Below are 24,665 nucleotides of genomic sequence, written 5' to 3' on the forward strand. Positions count from 1 at the left end.
TTGAGGAACGGGATAAAAGTTTATTGTATGTAAGAACCAAACCCATGAGATATGTACATGTATTTACATGACAAAATGAATAAGCCTAATTATTTACAACAAGGACTGTCCTTCACAAGTATGTACATCAAGAAGTAATCGTGGAAATATATTTACACACGGGATCCAGCAGCTGTGGGCAAGATGGAGATGGAAAAAAACAAAACCAAAGGGTGAGGTGAGGGGCACCATGTAGACCTCAGCAAGGCTGGGTGTGGAGGCCAGTGCTGGCCAGCCCAGACACTGTCCCCTCTCTTCAGAGTAGCAGTGTGGACTCCTGGCTTGTTGTGTCCTGAAGAGGTGGGTGGTAGATTTGAGGTGGCTGCGTTTCCTCCTCTTTGACTCAAAATTGCCAACATGTGCCTGTGCCTTTCTGGGCCATCTCTCCTCCTCCTGATGCTGGGTGCCTGCTCCGTTCCCTTGCCCCACAGCCACTGGTGGGATGCAGGCTGGGAGCTGGGAGTCTCCGGGGGCCTGGGGGGGTTTACAGCTCGCTGAAGCGCACTGCTGGCTCCAGCTTGTGGGACAGGGCAGTGAGGACCTTGTCAAACTTCTCGTAGCGCTCAGCCTGGCTGCTCTCAGCCCCACGGCTGCCCCAGAGCAGTCGCAGTTGGAACTCGGTGCTGAAGACTTCCAGCAGCTCCGCTTTGCCCTGGAAACCTGCAAGAGGGAGAGTCAGTTCCCTGGGATGGCACCTCCTGCACCTGTGGGATGCCCCATCCTGGTGCTGGAGCTGCACACTGGGAATGTGTCAGAGGGAAAGGGGCTCTGCTGTCACCAGTGCTTACCCTGCAGCTTCACCTCAGCATTGGTGTGGTAGAGCCCACCGTGGTGAGCCACCATCCGTGCTGCCTCCAGGTGGGCCATGACCACCTCCACACTGTTGTCAGTGGCCTCCCAGGGCTCGGGGCTTTCCGTGAGAGCCTCGTCCCGCTCCAGGAGAGTCACAAGGGGTATGATGTGGGGAAAGGTGGTGTTGGTCAGCGGGGGCCCTTCTGGGGAGAGAGGCACTCTTAGGACCCCGCATGGCCCTGTGACCCCGCGTCCCCCTCCCCATCTCCCTGTGGAGTGCTCATGTGGCCAACGCTGCCATGATGCCACCATGCTCCCAGGAGAGGCTTCAAGGCTCAGCTGGACACAATAGCTGCTGTGTCTATTTGATCCTGTGCCTGGGGCCATTGCCTTGTCCAACACCAGCTCCTCCCAGCCAGCGTTTCTGGCTCTGTTGGGAAGGGAAAGCTGATGGCCATGCTCAGGCTGCATTTCCCGGGGCTGCAATGAGGAGCAGGTTTGCAGACCATGGGCACCAGGCATTAGAGACACATGGCTTTTCATCTTTCCAACTGGCTGCCCTGTCCCTTGTTTTGGCACTGACTGCCATGCGAGCACAACGGTTTGGCTCAGCTGCTGGTTTTATTTAGTTATGAAATACTTCCTTGGGAAGGAAGGGGCAAACAAAGCCAGACAGGCTCTGCTGAGTGCTGGGGTGGTTCAGCAGCCAGAGGGTGTCTGGCACTGGCTGGGAGAGGGTCAGAGCTCTCAAACAGTGACACCGTGCCCAGACAAAAATGGGAAGGAGAAAGCAAGTGAGACAAGGGGAGTTGCTCCTGTTACCTTTCCCTTCATTCAGGCTCTTCAGGAATGGCTTTAGCTTCTTCTCATAGAGGATTGCACCCTCTGTGTGCCGCTGCCGCAGCACCATCCAGGTCTGCTCCAGCCGGGCAATCTGAAAGGAGATGGGGCAGGTAGAAGGTGCTGCGGGCAGCACAGCTTCCAGGCACCAGGGAGAGCAGCCTGACCCTGGTGCCATACTCCCCAGCCCTGCACACAACAGTGCCTGATGCTCCCAAAAACAGCCTCCTTCACCAGTGCTCATGGCCAGACACGGCACAGCTCTGGCACTGAGGCTGGGCTTAGGATTTCTTCCCCTGCCTGTGCCCCAGGACAGCAACCTCCTTGCGTCGCAGTGGCCTTGAAGATGAGATGCAGGGAGGGGGCAGCCATTCGACCTCCTTTGTGCAGGCAGGAAGCAAGACTTCCCAGCTGGGCTCGATTTAAAATTGAATTTTAATCTCCTTTCATCTTCCAAAGGGAGCAGTGTGGCCCAGAGACGCTGCTGCCACAGCCTTGAGACTGATTTGTATTGTACCGGAGGGCAGATTCATTTCCTCCCAGGAACACAGCCCAGCACAAAACAAAGAGCTCAACCACCGAAAAACAATTGGATCCTGGTGGGACTAGGCTGTCTGCTCCGTGGAGGGGATGGCTCTTCCCCTTCCCTGCTTGCATCCCAGCAGATGTGGCCCCATGCCTCCTACCCGGGGCATTTTCCCCTTTCATCCATCCCAATGACTCTTGGAGCCTGCAGGACACAGGGAGAGGGATGCATTTTGAGCAAGGGGCTGAGCCCAGGACATGAGGACTAAAGGAGCGTCCCCATACCTGTGTCATTTCCAGGGCGCTCATTACAGCTGCAAAACTGAACATGTTCCCCATGGTGCTCTTCAGCTCGGCAGCCAGCTGGATGGTTTTGTGGAGTAGGGCTGCCCGCTCCTCCGTGCTGCCTGTGCAGCCCAAGATATCCACAGCGATCATGATGGACATGGTGTGAAACCTGCCAAGGGGGAACACACAGAGCGGGGTCAGCACAGGGAGGGGGGATGCTCTGGGGGTTTAGACAGGGCTCCTCCTCTCCCCTCCCCTGTGCCATGCTGGGAACACCCAGGGGAGCTGGCCTAGGCTGTGCAGGGCAGCCCAGTGGGCTCGTTTTGGCCATGCTGTGTCATACCGTTCCAGCAGGTCCAGGCGGAGCTGGTGGCCGTGGGGAAGGGTGAGCAGCTCCATGCCAGAGCTCACCCCCATGAGCCGCTGCATCTCCACTGTCACACCCAATATCCGGGCAACCTAGCAAGGAAGGTGAAAGCTGATTAGAGCATTGTTAACTGAGGAGAGGCTGAGGTGTCCTCGGGCAGCCTCTTGCCCCAGCCCAGCCTCTGCCTGCCCTGGCTGATACACCAGGCAGAGCCCAGCAGGGATGCTCCAATGCTCAGGGGTTGCCTGATGTTCTGATGCACTGATCTCTGCGAACCCAGATTGATCAGAGGGCAGCAGCACCCGTCCCTCCCTCCAGGCCCTGGCCGTACCAGGCAGTCCACTTTGGTGATGTGTTTGGCCAGTGTCTTCACGTCCACCTCTGCCAGCAGCTCTTTGACCTTCTTTAGCACAGTCATCTCCAGAGGTTTGTTATCTAGGGGGATGAGCAGGGACTGGAAGGCAGCAGGGTTGAAGGAGGAGGTTGTTTCCATGGTGGGGGGCACAAAGCCCTTGAAGTCCAGCTCTGCTTTCAGCCTCTGCCCTGCCTCTGCTTCCCCAGAGCTGTTCTCCACAGTCCCTCTCTGTCCTTCCTCCACCTTTAGCCTCTCCACGTAGCTCTTTGTTGGTAGCTGCTTGGTGTCGTGGGCTGGCCGGTCCCTGCAGATGGGTGAGCTGGGGTGCAGCTGGCAGTAGTGCCCCGTGTCCGGGTCGCTGTAGCTGTTCACAGAGGGAGAGGGGGAGGCACGGGCGTACCCATGGCAGGGAGTGGAATGGGAGCTGTGGGCAGGGTCTGGAAGAGGTTTGCTGTTGTTCCCATGGCACAGCTGGGGTTCGCTGGATCTCCTTATGACTGGAGAGGCTGGGGTGATTCCAGATGCTTGGCAGGCATGTGGCTTTAGCCGTGTGACTGTAGGGAGCAGAGGGGACACTTATCAAAGCCTGAAGAAGCACACATGCATAGGGACTACAGATGCAGCAGCTCAGGGAAAATCCCTCTGCCAAAACAGAACAACCTGATCCCAGAACAGCTGCACAATGATGCAGCCAAGGACTGGCTGAGGTCCTGTCCCTAAGGTCCCCCCCCTCAGGTCCCTGCATCACAGCAGCGCCAAGTCCAGGCTGATCCACAGCCCCACTGTCCCCAGAGGGATGGAGAGGCAATGCCTACCTGTGCTGTAGGCAGGTGATGCTGGGTTCTCAGAGATGGGGGACATCGGGGAGTGCAGGTCTTGGATCTGGTCCACGCTGACAGCACAGTTGCGAATGATGTCTCTGTGGTGGGGCAGGGACACGCTGGGGAGGGGACAGATGGCACAGGTTAGTCCCTTAAAGCAGGGCCCAGGCAAGCACAGAGGGGCTGAGATGAGGCTTTGCTGCTCAAACACCTCCCACGGATCATCACCTCCTTCCACAAGCACCCATAACAAGCTCAGCTGGAGCAGTGAGAGGGTAGTCCCTGAAGCAGTTGCAGCAGAAGAGGTCACTACCCACTGACCCCCATAAATCAGAGACAGACCTGCCTGCAGAGGGACTCTGGTCCTACAGAAGAGAGCAGAGCAATGCAACTGTATGCCATGCCAAGCCAAAGTACTTGGGATAGGATGAGTTTGGTCTGCTCCAGAGTGCCGTGGGGAACTGGATCTAGCAAAGAAGTCAGGGACAGTAGTTTTCTAGGGTTGTGCTGCAAAGTGGTATCTAACACCATGTTACTCTATTTCTACCTAGAAGCTGTGTTGGGCTAGTTAGGTGAGCTGTCGCTCTGACCCAAAGCTTAGGAGAGCTAGAAAGTGCCTGGAAATGGGACTTTGAGGTCTTGGGCTAGTGGGGCAGCAAGTGGTGGCCTGATGCAAACACTTTATGTCAATGGGGCTGCAAAACATGCTGAGTGCAGGGAGGGCTGAAAGGAGTTACAGCAGGCAATTTACTGCCCTCCCTGCCGTGGATGAGGGCTAGGCTGCTGTGATGTGTTTGGTCTTGAGCACTGTGCCTCAGCAGTGGGAGGAGAATGGGACAGCAGTGGTGGTGATAAGGGATTTGGGGAAAATGTGAGTGATGAGGAAAGACTAATGGATCTGGGCTCTTCTGGAAACACATATGCTCTTCTGGAAGTCTGAGTGTTTTCCTTTTCCCAGCCTTAACAGCTGGTTGCCTGTTTTCTGCTGGTGCTTTCTCACCCTGCCCTTGGGCTCAGAAGGTCAGGGTGGTGAGAAAGCAGCTTGGCTTACCAACAGGCTGTGTCCTGCTGGAGGCAGGGGTAGATGGGTCTGCCCTTGGCTGCTGCATGTGAAGATATGTGTGTGGCCCTGCCTTCCCTGCAGGGCTCTGGGCAGCCTGGGACTGCCAAAAGTGAGCTATACAAAGGAAGTCTCCTCCTCCACCTCTGGAGAAACCCAGCTGGCCAAGGTTAATGTGAACAGCTCAGCTTTGTGAAGGCTGTGATCCAGAGTCTGTGCAGACTCCATCAGCACAGACTCATCAGCCTCCTCCTGCCCATCAGGCTTTCAGCTCTGCTTGGTAACTCCCTACAAATGCTGAATGGAAAGGGCTCTGAAACTAAAAGGGCCATTCAAAACCAAACAACAAATGCTGTCTTGGTGTCTGGGAGTGACTCTCCTCTCATGTCTGCCTGGGAAAGCTCAGCTCCATGGCTCTAACAAGCCCTGACATGCTGGTAATCCTGGACTGAGTGATTGTAAAACACTCTCTGGCTTCTGGCCTGAGATGCTAAAGTCATGTCTGCTTGCTGGGCGTCTGCTGTGGTAGCTCAGCATGGCTGGCAGCCTGCCTGGGAGAAAAACCCAGTTCCAGCTGAGTACTGATTCTTCCCTCCATGCCTCTTCTGGTCTCTCTCTTCCATCCCTGATCCCCAACCTCTGCTCTGCACCCAGAGAGCAGTGACTGAGCATGCCCTGCCTCATTCCTGAGGCTGATCCTCTGCTCAGCTGAGCTGGGATGAGACTGCATGCTCACCTGGTTGGGCACCCCTCAGCCCTGGTGATCTTGTCTGCGGTCAGACCGTCTGTCATGGTGATGCTCCTCCTCTTGATGTGCCCCCCTTTCTGGGAGGAGGGGCTGTGGGGTCCCCCATGCTTCCCGTTGGCCAGCCCGTAGCTGGCTTCCAGGTAGCGCAGGGGGAAGGTGCGGTTGATGGGGCAGTAGATGATGGCCCCGCTCTGCTCCGAGATGGCCTTGCGGTTGCCAACGTAGAAGCGGACAAGGGCAGGCACGTTGTCAAAGCTCTCTTGCTCGAAGAGGTACTGGACATGGGTATGGCCATCGCTGGACTTGACTGTCACCTTGTTGATCTTGAAGTGCAGCGGCTCGTTGCGCCAGCGGCACGTCAGCACGTAGTCACCCAGGCTGGTGAGAGAGTCACGGATGAGGAAGTCGCCGTTCCTCTGCACAAGGCTCTCGGACACCTGTTAGGGGGACAGGGCACAGCTCAGCCACAGCCACGCTGGATGGACCACAGGGCATGAGTGGATGCTCTGCTGGAGTGTTATTTGGGGCACTGGTTGTTCCCCTTGCCCCTAGCTCTGAGCCACAAGAAGGCATTTGCTGTAGCAAAATCAGGCAGCTCAGAGCTAATGAAGCCCTTGACCAGATGTTTCCCAAGACAGGCTGGTGATTCTGTGTGGCCTCAGAGTGCTCTCCCACAACATTCCAAGTGAAGGGTGCCCAGAGCCACCCACCTTCCCCATCTCACCTCCCGGGGGATGCGGCCGTGGTACCAAGCATGGCTGCGCAGGTCGGTGCTGCTCAGCTTCAGCTCCTCTTCCAGCTCCTTGTGAAGCTTTTCTGGCGATGAGTCAAGGATGTATTTCTCCTTGGAGAACTGTACAGGAGAAGAGAGAGTGTCAGGCAGTGCAGCAGTGCAGGGACTGGGGAGGGAAGGGCTGACAGAATCCCCATATGGGGACTGTAGCATCTGCCAAGAGCACAATGGTCCCCAAAGGCCAGGGAACCCAGCTGTGTGTGAGGATTACTGCTTATGGCAAAGGATGTGGTAATGTGCTTGCTGATAGTCAGGTCCTGTCACCAGGAGCACTTGGAGGGTCCCTATTGTGCCTGGCCACCCTGTGCCTGGTGTGCTGCCCCTCTGCCCCAACTAAGAGCTGAGTGTGGTTGGGCAGGAGAAAAGCCCTTAAACATGTCTGGGGCTGAACTGCCGTGAGAAGCACTCTTTCAGGAGGAAACCTGCATTATTGCTCCTCCTTTAAATATCTACCACAGTTCCTCTTTCAAAGGGTTAACTCACTGTGTGTAGCCTGATGGCAGCATAAATACTAATGACAAATGTAAAGGGAACCTCCTGCATTGAAATTAGCTTTTAGAAATTAGCTTTCACCAGCACTGGTGCACCTGAGCCTGGAGGATGCAATCTGCCCCCTCCTTTCCCCTGGAGAGATAAGAGATGATGGCTTCATGTGTCTGTTGGCTGGAGCCTCCTGCCTCCCTCCTTGCCTGATGCTGGGCCAGTATTCCCAGAGTGCAGCTGCTGGCATGGTGGAGTCAGTGGATGTCTGGGGACATGAGCACAGGTTTGGGGTTCCTGTGTGCTTCACATGAGGCAGTTCTCCTGCTTGACACAGTGGCTTTGAGGTGATCCTGCTGCAGTACTAACACAGCTGCGTGATGGAGCAGGGCCTGGGAGCCAAGACTCCTGGGTTCCCTCCATATCCCAGATGTGTGGTGTCCTGAGAGGGGGACACGTGTGCCACTGCCATGGACTCAGAAGCTTGGATGGGGCTACTGGGGTGTCCTGTTCCTCTGCTCCCAGGAGTGAGGGTGGCTGGTGGCCTGGCTCTCCTCCGGCGGCAGTGCCAGCTGTAAGGAGGCAGCGGGGGCTGGCCCAGCTCCCCGGTGCCTGTTGGGGCAGGATTCTGGAATTGTCTCACAGGACAGGCATGGGCTTGAAGCCCTGCTGACACTGCTCTGGCACTGCCAGAGCAGCAGGCTGGCATTCAGGGCTGACCTTGTGTGGCAGCTGGTTCCCCAGAGCATAGCGAGCTGCAGCCCCACGCAGCACCTCAGGGACTTGCCTTGGAGATGACCTCTTTGCCCAGTGCCTCATGCTCTGTGACTGGCATTGATTCCCTCTGCTCCTCTACTGCTTGTGAGCAAGGGAAAGTGTAGAGAACTGTGCTGCCCTCCTGCCTTGTACCCACTGCTCTTGTGGGGTTCTTGGGACCCACCCCACAGCAGGACCCTGACCCCCTCAGCAGGACCCTGACCCCAGGCCTCTCCTTCCCCTGAGGAGACGTTCCAACCCTCCTGGTAGCTGCATTCATTTGCCAAACCAGGCAGAGATTCTGTCCTGGAGACCCTGCTCCAGCCTGGGGAGATGGAAGCAGACAGTGGCAAAGGGCCCATGTCCTGGACTGTGCTCTCCAGGGCTTGCCCTCACCAGCCTGGACCTGCCTTTATTCCTCCCTTCCCGACTCCTGTAATGTCAAAGGTGGTGGGAGAGTGGAAGCAGCCTATGAAAACAGTGTGGATTGAACTCTGACTTGCCCATCCAACAATGTTTATTCTCCCTGTGAGAGGATCCTGTTGACTGGAGCTGCAGGGATGTGTGGATTGTCTCCCCCTGACCAAGGGCTGCAGGGAGCTGAGCACTTGCTGCTGCTCTGGGCCCTCCTGGAGACAAAGCCACCCGGTGCTGCTGAGCCCGATTAAAAATAAATGGTAGCTGGCGGATGCTGCAGGGGTCCGGCTGCCTCCTGGGGGGCCCAGGCCGAGCAGATGCTGTTTCCATGGTGACAAATCCATTGCCACGGAGCAGACCTGGCTTGGCCAAGGGGTGGTGGGGCACCCTTGACTGCAGCACCCTCTCTGTGACAAGGTTCCCCCCAAACTCTGGGGCATCAAGGGACCCCCCAGGAACCTCTTCTGTTTGTGTAGGTGAAAGCCATGAGAGCTGAGCTGGGAGCAGTTTGGATTACAGCTCTCCCCCCACCACCCCTGGAGCAGGGATTAATGCCTGTTCTGCTCAGCATTGTACATGTGGGTTTTCCTCCAAATCCTCCCCATGCAAATGTGCAGGGTAACAAAAACACAAGCCCAGCTGAGCAGTGCCCAGTGTCTCCGAGCCCAGATTTGGGCAGCAGCTGGCTAGCATCCATGCCAGGAGCCATGAGCTAAGCTAGCAGGAGAGAACAGGAGGTTTGGGAGAGGCAAGGAAGGCTTTGCATCTTGCAGATGGGGGAGGGAGCCTAGCTGTGAGCAGAGGGTGTCAGGAGCCACCTTCCCCAGCCATGTGGAGGGCACTGTCCCTTCAGCTCCTTGCCTAAATAGTGAGATTTGCATGGCCACCAAGAAGCCACTGCTTGGAGTGATTGTCAGGCTACAACAGCTGGGGAGGCAGCACGAGACTGATCGTGGGTAGCCCTTTTCCTTGGTGTGACGTAACTGAGACCAGTCCTTATTGTGAGTCTCATGCTACTCCAACACGCTGCCAGAATCACCTGTCTGTGTGGGAACTGGGCTCCCCACGAGCCCTTGGTGCAGAAGACCCCCGTGCTGCGGAGGGCCGTGTTTCCTCCTGAGCCCTTCAGCAGCGCTCCAGCTTCCTCCGCTCCGTCGGGAGCGTGTCTCGGAGGAGCCCCTCGCAGGCTGCCAGCTGGCCGGGTGCCCGGCGCTGGCAAGGCCTGGCATGGCACGGCCCGGCGAGGCGGCGCGGGCCGGCCGGGCGCTGTCAGCAGTGTGCAAGCGGATGTCTGAGCGCCGCCCTGAAAAGGCATCGCTCGGCGCTCTTGGCCGTGCCAAGGGAATGTCTAAAGATGCACGGCCCCGTGTGAGCTCTTGCATACTAGTGGGTTGGGTGTGGGGAAAAGCCTGGACTCCCATTAGCATCTGGCTGGAGTGGACGGTGCTGGGCTCCAGCATGAAGAACCCCAAAAGCATCTTCCAGCTGAGCAGGAAGAAATGGGGATAAGAGCGGTTCTCCAAACCAGCCACACCAGACAAACCAGCTCAAAATCTGCCAGAGATGATGCCAAGCTTTGCTTGAGGAATCCCAACCGGCAGCCAAACTGTCTCGGCTGGAGAAAGGAGAGTGCCCTGATGGGCTGTTTCACAGTCCTGGGGCTGGGGAATCCTCTGGAGCAGCCATGAAATGGGGCAGCCATGAGAAGGCAATTCCTGAGGCTTTCCATCCCTGCCTGCTTCCCTGAATCTCTGTGCTGCTGTCTTGATGGGGGATGTGCTTCCCAGCTGAGTGGCAAGGACTGGAACTGGTAGTGGAAGGGCAAGAGGGATGGAGGGTGCTCTTGCCTGTGCATAAAACCAGTGGCTGTCACTCTGCCTGCTCTGAGGAGAGCTTCAAAGGCTGGCATTTGGCTTTCTATCCTTGCAGAGCTAATCTTATGAAACTGGAGTGATTTCCATTCTGCTTTCCTGCTCTTCCCTCCCAACCTGGAGGAGTTGCAGATGAGGATGAAGTCAGCTTGGAGAGCAAGGTGTACTCACACCCCACCCTGCTGATAACATCTGACTAACCCCAAGGCACCAAGCACATCTGTTCTCCCTCCTGCTCATGCTGCCTACCCTATGCTGGGACCCTGGCTAGGGAAATCCCAGCTCCTTCTGGAGTTCTCCACCCCTGCTCTGGTTGCTGGGGCAGCTCTGGGGCCTGGGAAGCAGAACTGTGAGGAAATGGAGTAACAAGCCATTGGGAATAGGTGTCTGGGGAAAGCCACAGACTTGCATGAGGGATTTTCTCTGCTTCCTCCACACCTGGCAATGGGCTACTTCAGTGGTGTGTTTTGGAGCAAACATCCTTGATGAGCATCATGGCAAACCCAAGAACAATTCTGCCTGCCTGATGCAGAACTGCTGCACTTACCAGTCCAGGCACCACCCGAAAATTATTACTCCACCTTGCATGGCCACGAGAAAATGCCACCACAAACAATCCCCGGGTTGTTATGGGCTTGCTCTCAGTCTGCATGTCCTGCTGTGAGCCAGTCTGTCCTGCTGATCTTGATATCCATATGGAAAAGAAAACCCTTGTTCCTCTATCCTGTCTTGAAATGGGTCTAGGAACCTAAATGGCCTCTGAGAAGCATCAGCCTATCTGCCCACCCCATAGGTGACTGAAGGCATCTCTTGGTTATGTCACATCTCCATTAGTCCCCACTGAAGGTAGATTTTGGCTCAAGATCTTTGTTCTGGAGTTCAAAGCCCTTCCTAGGACTACCTGTCTACCTGCCCTTCCTGTCTACCCTTTATGGTCTCCTCTCCCCTTGCCCATACTCCTTTGTGGCAGCTCTGGAGCAATTCTATCATGCTGGCAGGGGTGGGGTGCAGCTGGGCTTGATGGCCAGGAACATCTGGGTGCTCTAAGGTGGGACCAGCACCCCAGGTTGTGTGGTGGGGTGATGGAATATGCTGCTACTGCTCCCCTGGGGGAGCAGGTCTCCAATGCAGTGATGGTGTGTGTGTATACACACATTTCCATCCATCTATATTTTACTTATCTCACTCCAAGACGGCGGCAGCGGCTGCTGCTGCATCCCTTTTCGGAGCTGCTATTGGCCAGAAATGATGTCAGTGCTTCCCAGGCTGGGTGCACCGCCATTGGCGGTGAGCAGGGATGCGGCTGTCAGCTGGAAGTGCTCCAGTCATTCATGGGGACTTCAGTGTGTGTTTGCTGGGCACGCTTGGACACAAATAGATGGTGAAAGATCTGGCAGAGCCAGGTGAGCACTTAGGGCTTCACTTTTAACTCTCTCTGGGGTTAGGATAGAGTGCCCTTCATCCCTTCTCACATCCCCACACGAGAGGCAGATGCTCACCTGTCCCTCCCTTGTTCTGGCAGCAGCTGGCTGAAAGCACCCGCTCACCCCCTGCAATGTGCAGCCCAAGGGCATGTCCTCATGTTGCTCTGTGGCCTTTGGACACGTGGAAAAAGCTCTGCTGCTTTTCCCACTTCACCCCCACCAGCAATCAAAATCCCTGGCTTTGGGCTGAGATCAGCTGCAATCATGACAAGACTTGAAATGCTGCTTCTGGGCTCCGTCTTACCCAGAATAATCTCTAAAGCTCAGCACCTACCTCGCTCAGCAGGAGTTCTGAATAAGACTGCCAGCTCTCTTGGCTGCCGGCTCCTTTCTAACTTGCAGTATATTACAGCTCGTGCTTCAGACCAGAGCCTGTGTGGCTCCTGCAATCCTAAACACCTTTGCTCTCAAACTCAGTAAATGAGGGAACCAATTCCCAATACCGTGCACCCCTTGTGCGAGTGCCAGAGTCCAAAAATAGGACACCTAGACTTGTGCCCAGACAGTAGCAGTGCTGGAACCACCACAGGACAGGTGACAGATGGATCCCAGCTTTCTCCCACCAGTCAGACCTGTGCAGTGCAGCACAGAGATGGAGACCCGGGCCAAAAAGCTGAGTGTTCATCTGGGCTTGATCTCCCTCCTGCGCTTAGTGATGCTCCGGGCACATGCCACCTTTTGGGGGATGCTAAATGCTCCCCTTCATGAGGTCTGCTGCAGGTGAGAGCTCCCTGCAGAGACTTTTCTGCCTGTCAAAGCGCTGGTCTGGAGGGACGTGGTGGCTTTGACTGCGCGGTCCTGGCTGCAGCGGGGCTGAGCTCTGCCCCCCGACCCGGTGCTCGGCTCACCCCGCGCTCGCTGCCGCCTCGCTGAGCGCGCACCAGCTTCGTGTGAGCGGGGGCACCGCAGGGCTCCCCGGGGAGGCTCCCCCGCCTCCAAACAGCCCGCGGCGGGTGCGTGGGTCCCCGCACGCTTCCCCCCCACTGCCCCCGCCGCTTTCCCCACGCGTGCGGCTGCCCGGCGGCACCGCGGGGGCTCCGCGCCGAGCGCAGGGCAGCCGGTGCGGTCCCGCCGCCCCCGCTCACCTGCACCTGCATGAAGGAGCCGCGGTAGAAGCAGCAGGCGGCCGCGGACAGGGCGCTCCACAGGCTGCACCGCTCCGTCATGGCGCGGCGCGCCCGGCGGGGGCTGCCCCGGCCCGGGCTGCACCGCCGCTGCCTCCGCCGCCGCCGGGCTTCAATTTCAGCCGCTTCCCCGATTACCTCATCCCTTGTCGGCTGCGAGGGGCGGGCACGGGGCGGCAGCTCCGCCCCGGCCCGCCCCTGGGGGCCGCCCGGCTCCGAGCGGCACCTCGGGGGGAAGCGGAGCCCCGGCTGTCTGCGCCACTGGGGGAACTGGGAGCCAGCTCCTCCCAGGGGAACCCACGCTGCCACGCCACAAAGGGAGGCAGCATCCCAGAGGGGACCGGGCACCCCGGCTGCCTGTGCTCTGAGGGGAACTGAGAACCGGCTCCTCCGAGAGGAACCGGCACTCCCATGTCGCAAAGGGAACAGGCATCCCTGAGGGGACCAGGCACCTCTGAAGGGAACCGGCAGTCCTATGTTGCAAAGGGAAGCAGCACCCCTCAGGGCACCAGGCACCCCGGCTGCCTGTGCCTTGAAGAGAACCAGCATCTCTGAGGGCATCGAGCATCCCTGAAGAGAACCGGTACCCTGGTTACCCGTGTCCTGAGTGGGACTGGTTCCTCTGAGGTGACTCAGCTCCTCAGAGGGGAACAGACACCCCTGAGGGGAACCAGCACCCCTGGCTGCCGGTGCTCTGAGAGAAACTGGCTCCTTTGAGGAGATCAGACACCCTGAGGGAACCCAACACCCTTTTCTCCCCATCCCAAATCTGCCTGCTCTCCGCAGTGATGCCTGTGGGTCAGGGGCAGTTTTGTCCCTTATTGCCCATCCTGTCTTCCTTCATCCCCACATGGTGATACCTTTCTGGGAGATACACCAGTGCCCACCTCATATGGCGGGGAGCCAGCTGCCTCTTTCCTGTGTAGGCTGTCTCTGACTTGTGTTTAATTAAGGCTCTGCTTCGGTTTAATTAAGGCCACACTATCACGTATGGGATGTGCAAGGCAGCACTGATGACTCAAAGCATTGCTCCAGCCTTGACTCTTGAATAAATCCCCCAAACCCACTGCTGGCACTGCTCTGTGCTGGAGACAGGCAGAGGCTCCCTCAGCCCTGGCAGTGACTGGGACCCACACCTTGCTGTTCTCCCTCCACATCTGTCCTGCACTGCACGGCCTGGATTTGGCTGTGCTTCACTAACTGGGGGCTTCACCCTCCCATCTGGCCGAGGAGCCCCACACCTCCCAGGCGACACTGTGACCTCGGAGAGGTATTCCTGCTGCCTCTGACCACAGAACCCTGCAGCCTTCCTCTAATTAATTCAAACGAGCCCCTCATATTACCAGGCAAGGAGACAGCATCTGAGGCTGATGAGATACAGGTCCCTGCCTCAGCAAGCAGCTCTTCCGCGCAGAACAAAGAGCTCAGAGGCGCTGGCCGGGCTCTCACTCTGCCCCTGGTTTTGCAGGGGAGAGAGGAGGCAGGAGAGCAGCACAGCTAAACAGCAGGACAGGGCTGAGGCATGGGAGAACTGGTGGCAGCACACAGCCTGCGGGCAGGGAACGTGGGCCACCAGGTCCCACGGGTCCTATGGGTGCCTGCAGTCCCATCAGCATGGACAGGGACTCTCCTCCTTGCCTCCTGCCTGGGGCTGAGGGACAGAGCAGATGGCACTGTGCAGGGACATGCTGCTCCAAAAAGATGCAATGTGAATCATCCTCCTGCCAGGGCTTCTCCCCTGTGATGGGCTCCATGGTTTCCTATTGAGGCTTTCACCAACAAGTGAGCGGGAGCCTCATGGGGTGCTGCAGGGTGAAGTCCTCCAGCTGTGACTGTGCTGCCCCTCCTCACAGGGAAGCTGAAAATCCCTGACTGAGCTCTCATAGGACATATGACAGCTTTACTGCTTGCTGCTCTCCCAAAGGGTAGCATCTTTCTGCAGCTCCTTCACCTGCACAAAGGCCAAAGCTGGGGTGGCTGGGATGTTGAAATAGAGAGCTGGGCGTGCAGATCCCCAGGCAGCTCGGAAATAACAGCCCTTAGGCTATTATTAAAGCACATTAATTACCAAGTGCTTATTGATCCTGGCTTTCCAACCCTCTCCAGCTCCTGGTTGCATGTCCAATCAGGCCAGGCTTGGTGACAGGAGCACCAGCCATGGCCGTTTTGCAGCTGAAGCTCAAGGGCTGATGTTTGGCAGACCCTTGGTGCACACCTGGAGACAGGCCTGCCTGTCAGCCTTTGCTCATGAGAGCTTTGCAACACATCCTCTCCCTCTTCCCGACTCTCTCCTTCTTTGGCTCTTTTCTTCCTGTCTTTCCCTTGCTACCCCTCACCAGTGTTTTCCCTCTGTTTGTTTCCCTCCCAGCGACATCAATCAGTGGCAGACCCCAGCCCCATCCTTTGCTCCAAAGGCAGGCACAGCAGCCTCTTTCCCACCCTAAATCCTGCAGGACCTGAACACTGCTGGGTGCTGAGCACCCTGCAGCTGCACGGGCTGGCAGCCAGGCACAGCGCCTGCAATCAGCTGGAGTGTCCCTGTCATCCCGGTCACTCACACTCTAGATAATTACTGATTTGACTAAAATAGCTGCTGTCACTGCAGCCATCAGTTGCTTCTCTGACCAAAGGGAAGTGGTGTATAAATCACAGCCCATGGGCTGTTTCTGGACACCACGGGGATGGATTAGAAATAAAGGCCAGATAGCTCAGGTCTGGGACCTGACTGGATGGTAGGTAATTCTCCTGGCTCACCAAAAAGTGCTTGATCCCAAAGGCAGAGCCCTCTCCATTGCTCCCCACCTGTATTGTTTCAGTCTATTAAATCATGAGCTGTAAAATGTGTCCATCTCTGGGTGCACACACTGACAGTACGAAGGAAACACCCCCAAGTATTCTGTTCCTCCCCTCACTCCTCCTTGCCCTCACAGGACTTTCCTGTGTCAGCAGGAGTTTCTCTGCATATCTTGAGGTCCCCATACCAGGGCCCTTCCTTGCAGAGGCCAGTGTTTTGGCTTTGCAGGGGAAAATGAGCCACATCACAGCCAGACCCAATACGCACAGTCAGAGCTTTGTTGTCCTGGCACACGTCCCACTTCCAGCTCTGTGAGCTCCCGTTCTGCCAGTCCCACATGGCTTAAGGGTGCAGAGAGGAGAACATCCCACCCGCGGGATCGCTCTGCTACACGTCAAAAACCTCATCTGACCCCACTGCCCAGAGGCTGCCAGTTGCCAGACTCGACATGTGGGGTCCTCATTAGCCCCAGGGATGGACATGCAGGGAGGTGACCCCTGTTGGAAGCAGCAGATGAGCTCAGGGACCAGCCAGCTCTCTCCCAAGCTTGCCAGTTGGTGCTGCCACAGGGGGTTCCCACATTTCAATGTCTGGCTATAGCCACCACCAGGAGCCCCAAGTCCAAAAGATGAAGGTGCAGGGCTCTGTGCTAATTAGACCACCCAAGCTGGGCATCTCAAATCACTTCTCAACAGCCCCATCTGCCCAGTGGCAGACTAGATTTGATCCCCACTGGGCAACAGGACTGAGGAAGCTCCAACTCTCCTTAAACAAACATCCCAAAGGCCATGCCATGGCAGTGACCACCCTGTCACTTCAGTGGGTTTTAGTGCTGTGCCCAAACTTCACAGCACTCCTGTCCCTGCTCCTCTGTGCCTGCCCATCGTGCCAGCAGCCTCCTGCAAAAGGGCCGCTCTCCTCCAGAGCCAGGCGCCTCACTAATGAATTTCTGGCCAGACATGAAGAGTCCTCAGGAATGTTAATAGTTTGCTGGAGGATAAGCAAAAGATTTGGAGAGATTTACACCAACTTTCATGTGACAGCCACAAAAGTGGCTCAAACCCTTCCGTTTCTTTACGTGGGGGCGGAGGGAGGAGGCTGCATCTGTGGGCGTTCACAAGTATCTGGGAACATGAAATGCAAGCAGCTCCTGTGGGAACAGCACTGGGGCAACCACGTAGGGTTTGTGTCACCTCTGTCTTCCCTGGCCTTGCCAGAAATATCTTCCAGGGCTAAAGAGAGAGTCCAGGTGGGAGGAGGGGTGCAAAACTGAGCAGCTTGCTTGTGTAAGACCTGGGTAGTTCCAGGGCCACAATCCCCTCTCCACCCCTGGCACCCAGCTGGGACAGGATGTGATCACATTTTGTGTCTTACCTTCACGTATTCACTGCCAGACTCCAGGCCATCGTGGTGGCTAAAAGGAAGAGAAACAATAAAAACAGATAAGTAAAGGGCAGCAAGTTGTGACATTTAGGTCAAAGGCAGTGGTGGCACAGCTGGGGGACCTGGGGTCTGTGCCCCTAGTCTTGCCATGGTGCCAAGAGCATGGCCATGGTTTTGGGAGAGATTCCCAGGGCCCCAGCACTGTTCCTGCCTGCTCTGTGCCCACTCTCTGCACAGGGCTTATCCTCCCTAATGCGATCAGGGGAGAATGAAGCCTTTTTAGAGGATCTCACCCCAAATCGGCTTGGCACCATGTGAGCTCAACCAGGGAGACCCAGCAGCCAGGCTGGGGTCCCCGCAGGTCACAGTGCTGGGGATACATGTCCATATGGGGGGGCCTGTGTCCAGTTCCCTGGAAGAGCTGCATTCCCAGTAGGCAGCTGTTGGGACACACCACCCAGACAAGCATTTTTGACTTCATGGTTTTGTGCAACCCTACACAATTCAAACTCCCACCAAAGCTAGGCCTGGGTGGGAGTCCTAGTCCTAGTCTTGACTGGGACTGCTTTTCATGCTCTTCTAGGTCCAGATATGTGTCCATATGGAAGAGTCCCAGGGGAACAACAGAGATACCAAAAGGAGAGAGGCTGTAACAGTCTGAGCTAGGATGTGCTATCTTAAGGTCTCACCTTTCAGAATAAAATACAAAAATCCAGATGTCTCTAACCAAAATCCAGAACCTGTTGCCTCCCCAGTGCCAAGCTTCAGTATGGACATCCTGCTGTTTGCCAAGGTTGCTTGCCTGAGCACAAGACAGCAGCAGGGGCCTGGGGATGGCAGGCTGGCACACCAGAAAAGGCAGCTGCAACTAAGGAATAACCAAATCCAAGGTCATCATAGACCTGGGATGTCCCTTTCTTGCCAGGAGCCACCTCATAAGACACATACGGGAAACTGCTGAGGATCCTGCACATAACTTCTCCCTGAGACCTGCACTGGTAGTAACCCTGGGGACCCAAATCCCTCCTCTGGGAGCTCTCTCCAGATGGAAGGTGGCACCTGGTGGCCACCCAAAAGGGAAGCAGGGATAGCAGAGGCAACCACTGCCAGACATTTTTCCACTGGACATCCCCCATAGCATTACAGTGGGTTGTGACAGAGTCCAACCATCCAGAAGACAATTCCCACTCCTGGAATCCTTTGAAGTCTTTAAAAAACATGTGGATGGGTACCTTGTGCCTCAGTTTCCCCCTCTCTGGAGATGCCTCCAGGGAGGTTTTGGCTGGCAGTGCTGCCAGAGGGGTCTGCAGGGAGTGTCAGGCAGTGCCTGCAGAAGCAGCATTTCCAGTGCCTCATGCACGGCATTTAAGGACACGGTTTAGTGCTGAACATAGCAGGGCTGGGTTGATGTTTGCACTCAATTTTAGTGGTATTTTCCAACCTTAGCGATTCTGTGATTCTCCAAGCCCACACTGCAGACCACATCCCCTGGTGTCCAGCTTGGGAGAGGAAAAAGGTGCTGGAAATCAAGCCTATACTTTATTGGAGGTGAAGAAAATAGCAGAACATTTGGGAGCGGGGATGGATGCAGACTCCCCTGGGCAGCTGTGGGCTGCCTCTCCAGCCTGTTTGCCCTTCACACGCTGCAGAGCTGCCTGGTGCTGCGAGAGCCGTGAGAAAAAGCGGCAGGAGGACAGGGGCCTCTGGGCAGGAAGTCGGGAGCATGGGAGCAGCTGGGATACACTGTGAGAGCCCGGGCAGGAGAGGCCCCTGTGCCGGGGAAGGGCAGCAGCTGGGACCGCAGCCCCCCTGGTTCTGCACATTCCTGGAGGAAACGGCATTTTTGGGGGCAGACGAGAGCCTGGGAGAAATTCCAGGGCTGCCTTTGGAGTGTGGCCGTGGCTGAGCTGCTGAGACCCAGAGCTGCAGCAATGGTATTGGGGAGTGGGGGGCTGGTGGAGTGGATGCTCCCTTTGGGCTCGGGAAGGCATCACCATGACCCGCAAATGTGCCAGGCTCCAGGATGGCTGCTGGGAACAGTCCAGGAGGATCCTGCGAGTCCAGCCCTGGTTTGAAGCCCAGGCTCTGCTTTCCTTGGGACACTGGTGCAGGCTGTACCCCAGCCAAATTTGGGCACATCGTGCCTCAGTTTCCCTCTCTGTGGAGATGCCTCCAGGGAGGTTTTGGCTGGCAGTGCTGTCAGAGGGGTCTGCAGGGAGTGTCAGGCAGTGCCTGTGGGAAGCGGCGTTTCCGTGCCTCGCGCACGGCCGTGCACAGGGAAACCGAGTCACGTCCGCCCTGGGACCTGCCAGCGGTCATCTCCCGTTAGTCAGCGTGTCTCTGCTGGAGTCACAGCCACCGCCTTGCTCTGAGCAGCTCCACAGGCTGCCTGCCACTCCCTGTCCCACAGCAGAACAACTTCCCCTCCTCAGGCCTGATTCTGGGAAAGCCCTCCTGCCTAGAAGCATCCTCAGCCCACCCTCTTCTGGGGACTGTCCTTACCAGAAATACTCCCGGGGGACAAGTGGAAATGTACCCCAGGGCCGTATTTGTTCCCCCCCAGGGAACATGCTGCTGCCATGGCCTGGCAGGAACAGACTGTCCCCAACCCCAGGGATGTGCCTGCACAGGAGGAAGGGCTGGGGCGCAGCATTATCCCGGTCCCACTTCCTCCCACCCGCCCCACAGCAAGGCCTGGCCTTGGGATGGTTCTGGCACACGGCTGCTCCCTGAGCCAGGGGCTGTGGCAGGGGCTCCGGGTTAGACTGTGGAGAGGCAGAAATAACCCTGATGCCAAGACCTGCTCTGGTCACCCTCGTGCCTCAGTTTCCCTGGCAAACAGTAAGGCTACACCCATCACCAGGGAAGCCCCACAGGATGCAAAAAAGCATTGGGCCCCCAATTTCTGGGAACCCGTTCCCCAGGATTCAAGACACGCACGTGACCCACCCATGTCCCACTGCTGCTTGGCTCCTAGCCACACTGGCTTGGGATCTAAGTAATTTCTGGGAGACAGAGGGTCTGGGTGAGCCCTGTGCACTCTCCTCGGAGGCTCTCTGCCACTGCTGAGGCTCTGCGCTTACCGAAGGATGCAGCAGTGCTGCCAGCCCCCCAAACCTCCGAGCCCCTGGCCGCAGCCCCTGGCGCCGGGTCTGCTGTGGTTTCAGCAGCTCTTTCCTTGAGGAAAACACCACCCCGGGCTGGGAGCCTCGGCACCAAGCAGCGGCTCGGCTCCGGCATCTGCCTCCAAGTTCTGTGCCCGCCCCAAGCAAAGCCCCTTCCCAGCCTCTCCCTCCCCATCCCCTCCGCTGTGCCGGGGTGCGAGGGGTGGCCGGGACCCCTTACCTGCCCTGCCCCAGGGTGGGAAACCTCCTGCCCAGCGCTGTCATCGGCCCTGCGGGATCCAGCAAGCGCCGCTGCTCCGGGATGGGGAGCGGCTCTCCCGCGCTCTCCCGCCTTGCACTGAGCGCCGGGACTTCGGGGCGCGCAAGGCGGTGGCGGACCCTCCTCCTTCCCGTCCCAGCCCTCCTCCGGCCCACCCTTCGGGCCGCCAGGAATGTGTGGTCGGCACAGCCCGGCTCCCACCGCCGAATTTCTCCTCCTCACCCCGCTCCCGGGACCACCCGGACCTCAGGAACGCTCAGTGTCAGGAAAAGGAGCCCCCGGCCCCGGGGCGGTGCAGGGGGAAAGGGACACCGGGGCCACTTGAGCGCAGAGAGAGGAGAGTCAGGCCAGGGAAAGGGGGAGAAATGTTTTCGGGAGAAATTTGGAGTTGCCTTTGCCTGTGTCCCCAGTTTCGCACACCCTCCTGGGCTGGGGTCGCATTTGGCCCCTTATGCCCAGATGCCATGGGGCTGGAGGATAAAAATCCCTAAGGTTGATTCTGCGGTCAAAACCCTCCAAAAAATCCATCCGTCATCTCAGAGGGCTGAACCTCCAAATTCCCCCGGAGGGAGAGATTGTGCCTGGAGTGGGGAATTTGTGCCCAGAGTGGGGGTTTACTGGTAGGTGATGAAATAGGGACGGAGTGTCTGGTTTCAGGATTTGCCCCTGTGCCTTGGGAGAGGCAGCGCTGCTCGGCAGAGGGGGAGAGGACAGAGGGGGTGGAAAAGCGGAGAGAGGCGGAGGAGGCTGTAACAGTGCTGCTGTGAGCTCTCCGCAGCAGCACATCCTGGTGCTGGAACGCAGCCGCCGCAGGACAAAGAGATGCCGGGGCAGAGCGGGGCTGCGAGATGTTTCCACCCCGTCCGGAAACAGGAGGGAGCAGAAATCCCACAGGAAACCTCGTTCCCATGGAGCCGCTGACCTGACCGTGCTCCAGCTGTGTTGTCCCACCGGCCAGGTGCATCCCGCTGGCACTGTGGGCACGAGGGGACATTGCAGTGACCCTGGTTGGTCCCAGCCCCCTCCTCTTGCCCTGTGGGGGAGCAAAATGGGGGTCTTAGCAGAAGGCAGAGCAAACCTCAAGGGTTATACCTGTCTGGGGAGATCTTGTCAGGATGCTCTTGTCCCTTTTCCAGCAGATCCCCATCAGTGGTCTCTGCTCCAGCTGCTGTGTCAGGGCTTGTGGTTTGGCTGGGGTTTGGAGCCAGGCTGGAGCTCAGTGTCTCTGCCCTAGGGCAGGAGACGTTTCCCACAGGCTCCTGGTCTGTCCTGTCCATTGCTGCCTCCACGGTGTCCCCAGGTTCAGCTTTTTCCTCCTCCTGCCCTGCTTCTCCAGCAGTCAAGGGTGAGTCTGTGCCTGGGGCAGGGGTGCTGGACATCTCAGGGCACTTGAGGCTGGGGAGTGGGGCTGCCTGGGGGGTTTTGTTGTTGGGAGTCCCTTTCTCCCAGCAGTTCTGGCTACTCTTGTCTTTGCCCAGGCTCTTCCCTGCCTTGCCCAGATTCACCCTGGGCATGGTGCCCATGTGGGAGTACATGTTCGACGACTGGGCGTAGGGGCCAGGGCTCTTGGGCACGGTGTTGAGATCATCCTGGGTGCTGTCAAAGGGCTCTCCCAGGAAGCCGTGGGGAGGTGGGACATGTGCTCTGAGATTGTCGGCACAGCTGGGGTCCACAGGGACGCGCCGGAAGGTGAAGGAGCGGGGGATGCTGCTCAGGCTCCCAAAGCCTTTGAACCTGAAAAACTCTGGCAAGGAGAAAGGAGTGATGAGTGTGGGGTTACTGCTGGCATGGTGTGATGATGGGGGATCCCAGAGCCCCTGGTCCTGGGTTGGGCTGAGCAAGGAGCACTATGCAGCCTGGTGTCACCCTGTTACACCCACATCTGCAGGCCCAGCTTGGCATGATATCCCTGTGGTCTGTGGTGTACATGATGCTGCTTGAGGCATGTCTGTTGGGTACCTGGGAACTCTGCCCTGGTCCCTCGGGGAGCAGAAGTCTCCTGTGCCTGGCAAATCTAGCGGCTGTATCTCCCTACCACGGCTGAGGAGGGGAGGAAACACCCAACCCTGGTGAGCAGGCAACTCTAAAAGTTATTTCTAACACCTACTTCCTCCAGGGGCCTCTGGGCAGAGCTATGCCCATCCCCGCAACCTTAGGGCAGCCCTGCAGGATGCAAGAATGGGCCACACGGCATCTCCCTAGGGAATGGGGGTCCTGGATGCACATGACCTGCCCACATGTGCATGTCGCCGGCACGATGGAGCAGGAACCAGCCACGGGCGCTGCTGCGGCAGCAGATAACCTCCCCACTTCCTCGCCCGGCCCCTCGCCAGCTCCAGCTGCCACCTGCAAGTGCTGAGCATGAACATGTTCGCCGGAGAAATATTTATAACTGCGGCGGGCGGCTTTGCATTTCACACCCCAGCCCCAGCTCGGCTCTGTGTGTCACCGCAGCGCAGCCTTGGATGGTGCCGGTGCCGGTGCCGGTGCCGGTGCCGGTGCCGGTGCTCGGGCTGAGCGAGCCTGTGGCTGCAGTGCTGTTGAGCAGCGCTTCCCTGCCGCCGTGGTTCCCACCGGGGATTTTGCAGTGCTGATGCCGCCCCGGGGCTCTGCGAAGCACGGCAGATTTGCTGGGGCAGGAAGCGACACTTTGCAGAGGTGCTGAGCAAGGACCAGGGTGTCCCGGGCTGCTCAGCCCCTGGATTCCCACCTCCAGTTGCCATCCACGGGTTCTGTGGGGCATCCCTGCAGCTGGACAGGGTGGAGGGGCTGCATCCCAAAAGCCCCTCTGTGAGGCAGAAACCTCATTGAGTGCAGTTAGAGGCAAAATTACTTTGTGCTAAACATCCCCTTGGAGTCCAAGCATCTTCTGCTACCTGCTGCTCCTGGGGCTGCTGAAAGGTGGGAAAGGCAGCCCTGAGGATTTTCTCAATTTCCACGCCACTCCACCACAAAGGAAAATCCCAGCTGGGATGGGGCCCTGGGTTTGGCCAGTGGAGGGGTCCCGGGGGAGCAGAGGGACTGACCCCCCTCTGGCGCCAGCCCCGTGGCAGGAATGCAAGAGCACAGCCCAGCGCTGGGAATGGGGTGAAGGCCACTGCAGCCTCCCCCCGGAGCTCCGGGGGAAAGCTGAGGTCTGTGAGAAAGTGCAGAGCTCGCTCCCGGTGGGTATCAAGCACTTCCTCCCAGAAGAGCCGGTGGGAATCCATTCCCAGGCTCCCTCCCCAGCTTCTCTGTGTCACCCCCGTCCCTGTGCTGCAGGAGCACCCTGGGGTGAGGGTCCTAGCCACCCCTGGCCCCCAGCACCATCTTGTACCCAAGCCATGCACCCTGAAGTTGGTTTAATGATTTAAGGAGTGAAGAATCTCCAAATCCTGCTGTGCATCCCTCTGCCCACATCCCAGCATCCAGCACAGGGCTGTGCTGCAGCATACTGGTCCCAGTCCCTGCACCCAGCTCCTGAGCCAGCACCCAGCCCTGTGGATGAAAACCTCAAAGTCCCTCACCCCACTGAGTTTCCTAACAAAAGCAGAGGCTGTCACAGCTCCAAACATCCCTGGATTGGGATGACCCCATCCCTGGATGGGATGACCTGGGGAGCGTGTAAGCACACACTCAACACTAACTGTCACACATCCTCCTACCCACCGAGACGTCCAGGTGAGCCCGCCCACCCTGTGCCGTGGCCACTTACTGAATTTCTTGAAGCCCCGTCGTTTCTGGCCCTCGGCCATGGCCGTGCTGCTTGGAGGCCGCGGGGACTAAGAGGGACAAGTATATAACTGTGAAGCCCTTCCCTGCCTGCTCCTCCCTTCCTGCCCCCCCAGCCACCCCGCTCATCGCTCGCTCAGCATTTCCTCCCCACTGCTGTCATCTGCTCCCTGCCCCGCTGCTGTCCCTGCCCGCCCTCGCGCTGTCCCCACAGTTCCTGAAGTCCCCGTGGCTGCTTGCACCTGCCTGGCTGCTCGAGAGTCACCTCCGCACCCCGGTTTGGGGACATCTGCCAGATGTGGACAACCAAAAACCTCTGGGTGCCAGCCCTGAAAGAGGGTTCCAGCCTCATGGAAGAAGGTGGCAGCCTTAGGAGGAGCGTGACAGCCCTTTGGGTGAGGGTGCCAGCTGTGTGGGTGAGGCTCCAGCCCTGCAGACAGAACTCTGCCGTGCACGTCAGATGCTCAGCCCGTGTGGGATGAGAGCTGGGTGGCGTCGCTGCCAGCAGGAGCACTCCTCACCAGCCACTCTCTCCTTCTGGGGACAGTGCTCCATTACAGTGTGGCCATGCAGGACAAGGTGGCCTGGACCCAGCAGGGGTCTGCTGTCTGTGTTTCCCTCAGCAAGCCGCTG

The 24,665-nt window shown here is 57.9% G+C and overlaps 1 protein-coding gene across 3 annotated transcripts; it reads right to left on the reverse strand.

Annotated features, from left to right (window-relative positions):
• On the reverse strand, positions 1 to 24,111 carry SH2D3C (SH2 domain containing 3C). Of its 3 annotated transcripts, XM_031506300.2 has the most exons (12): positions 24,016 to 24,111; positions 21,414 to 22,065; positions 16,929 to 16,968; positions 6,560 to 6,688; positions 5,824 to 6,272; positions 4,022 to 4,146; positions 3,183 to 3,760; positions 2,828 to 2,943; positions 2,482 to 2,653; positions 1,654 to 1,765; positions 828 to 1,034; positions 1 to 699 (listed from the first exon to the last, which is right to left on the reverse strand). In XM_031506300.2, the coding sequence occupies exons 1-12, from the start codon at positions 24,053 to 24,055 to the stop codon at positions 524 to 526; spliced, it is 2,796 nt and encodes a 931-aa protein (XP_031362160.2). In that variant the 5' UTR covers positions 24,056 to 24,111; the 3' UTR covers positions 1 to 523. The 3 variants fall into 3 exon arrangements, with proteins under 3 accessions (XP_031362160.2, XP_077643929.1, XP_021407056.1); XM_077787803.1 differs by lacking the exons at positions 21,414 to 22,065; positions 24,016 to 24,111 and having other exon boundaries at positions 828 to 1,031; positions 16,929 to 17,128; XM_021551381.3 differs by lacking the exons at positions 16,929 to 16,968; positions 21,414 to 22,065; positions 24,016 to 24,111 and adding an exon at positions 12,722 to 12,859.
• Between the last annotated feature and the right edge of the window lie 554 nt (positions 24,112 to 24,665).

The sequence above is a fragment of the Lonchura striata genome, chromosome 22, assembly GCF_046129695.1.
Source record: "Lonchura striata isolate bLonStr1 chromosome 22, bLonStr1.mat, whole genome shotgun sequence".
NCBI lineage: Eukaryota > Metazoa > Chordata > Aves > Passeriformes > Estrildidae > Lonchura > Lonchura striata.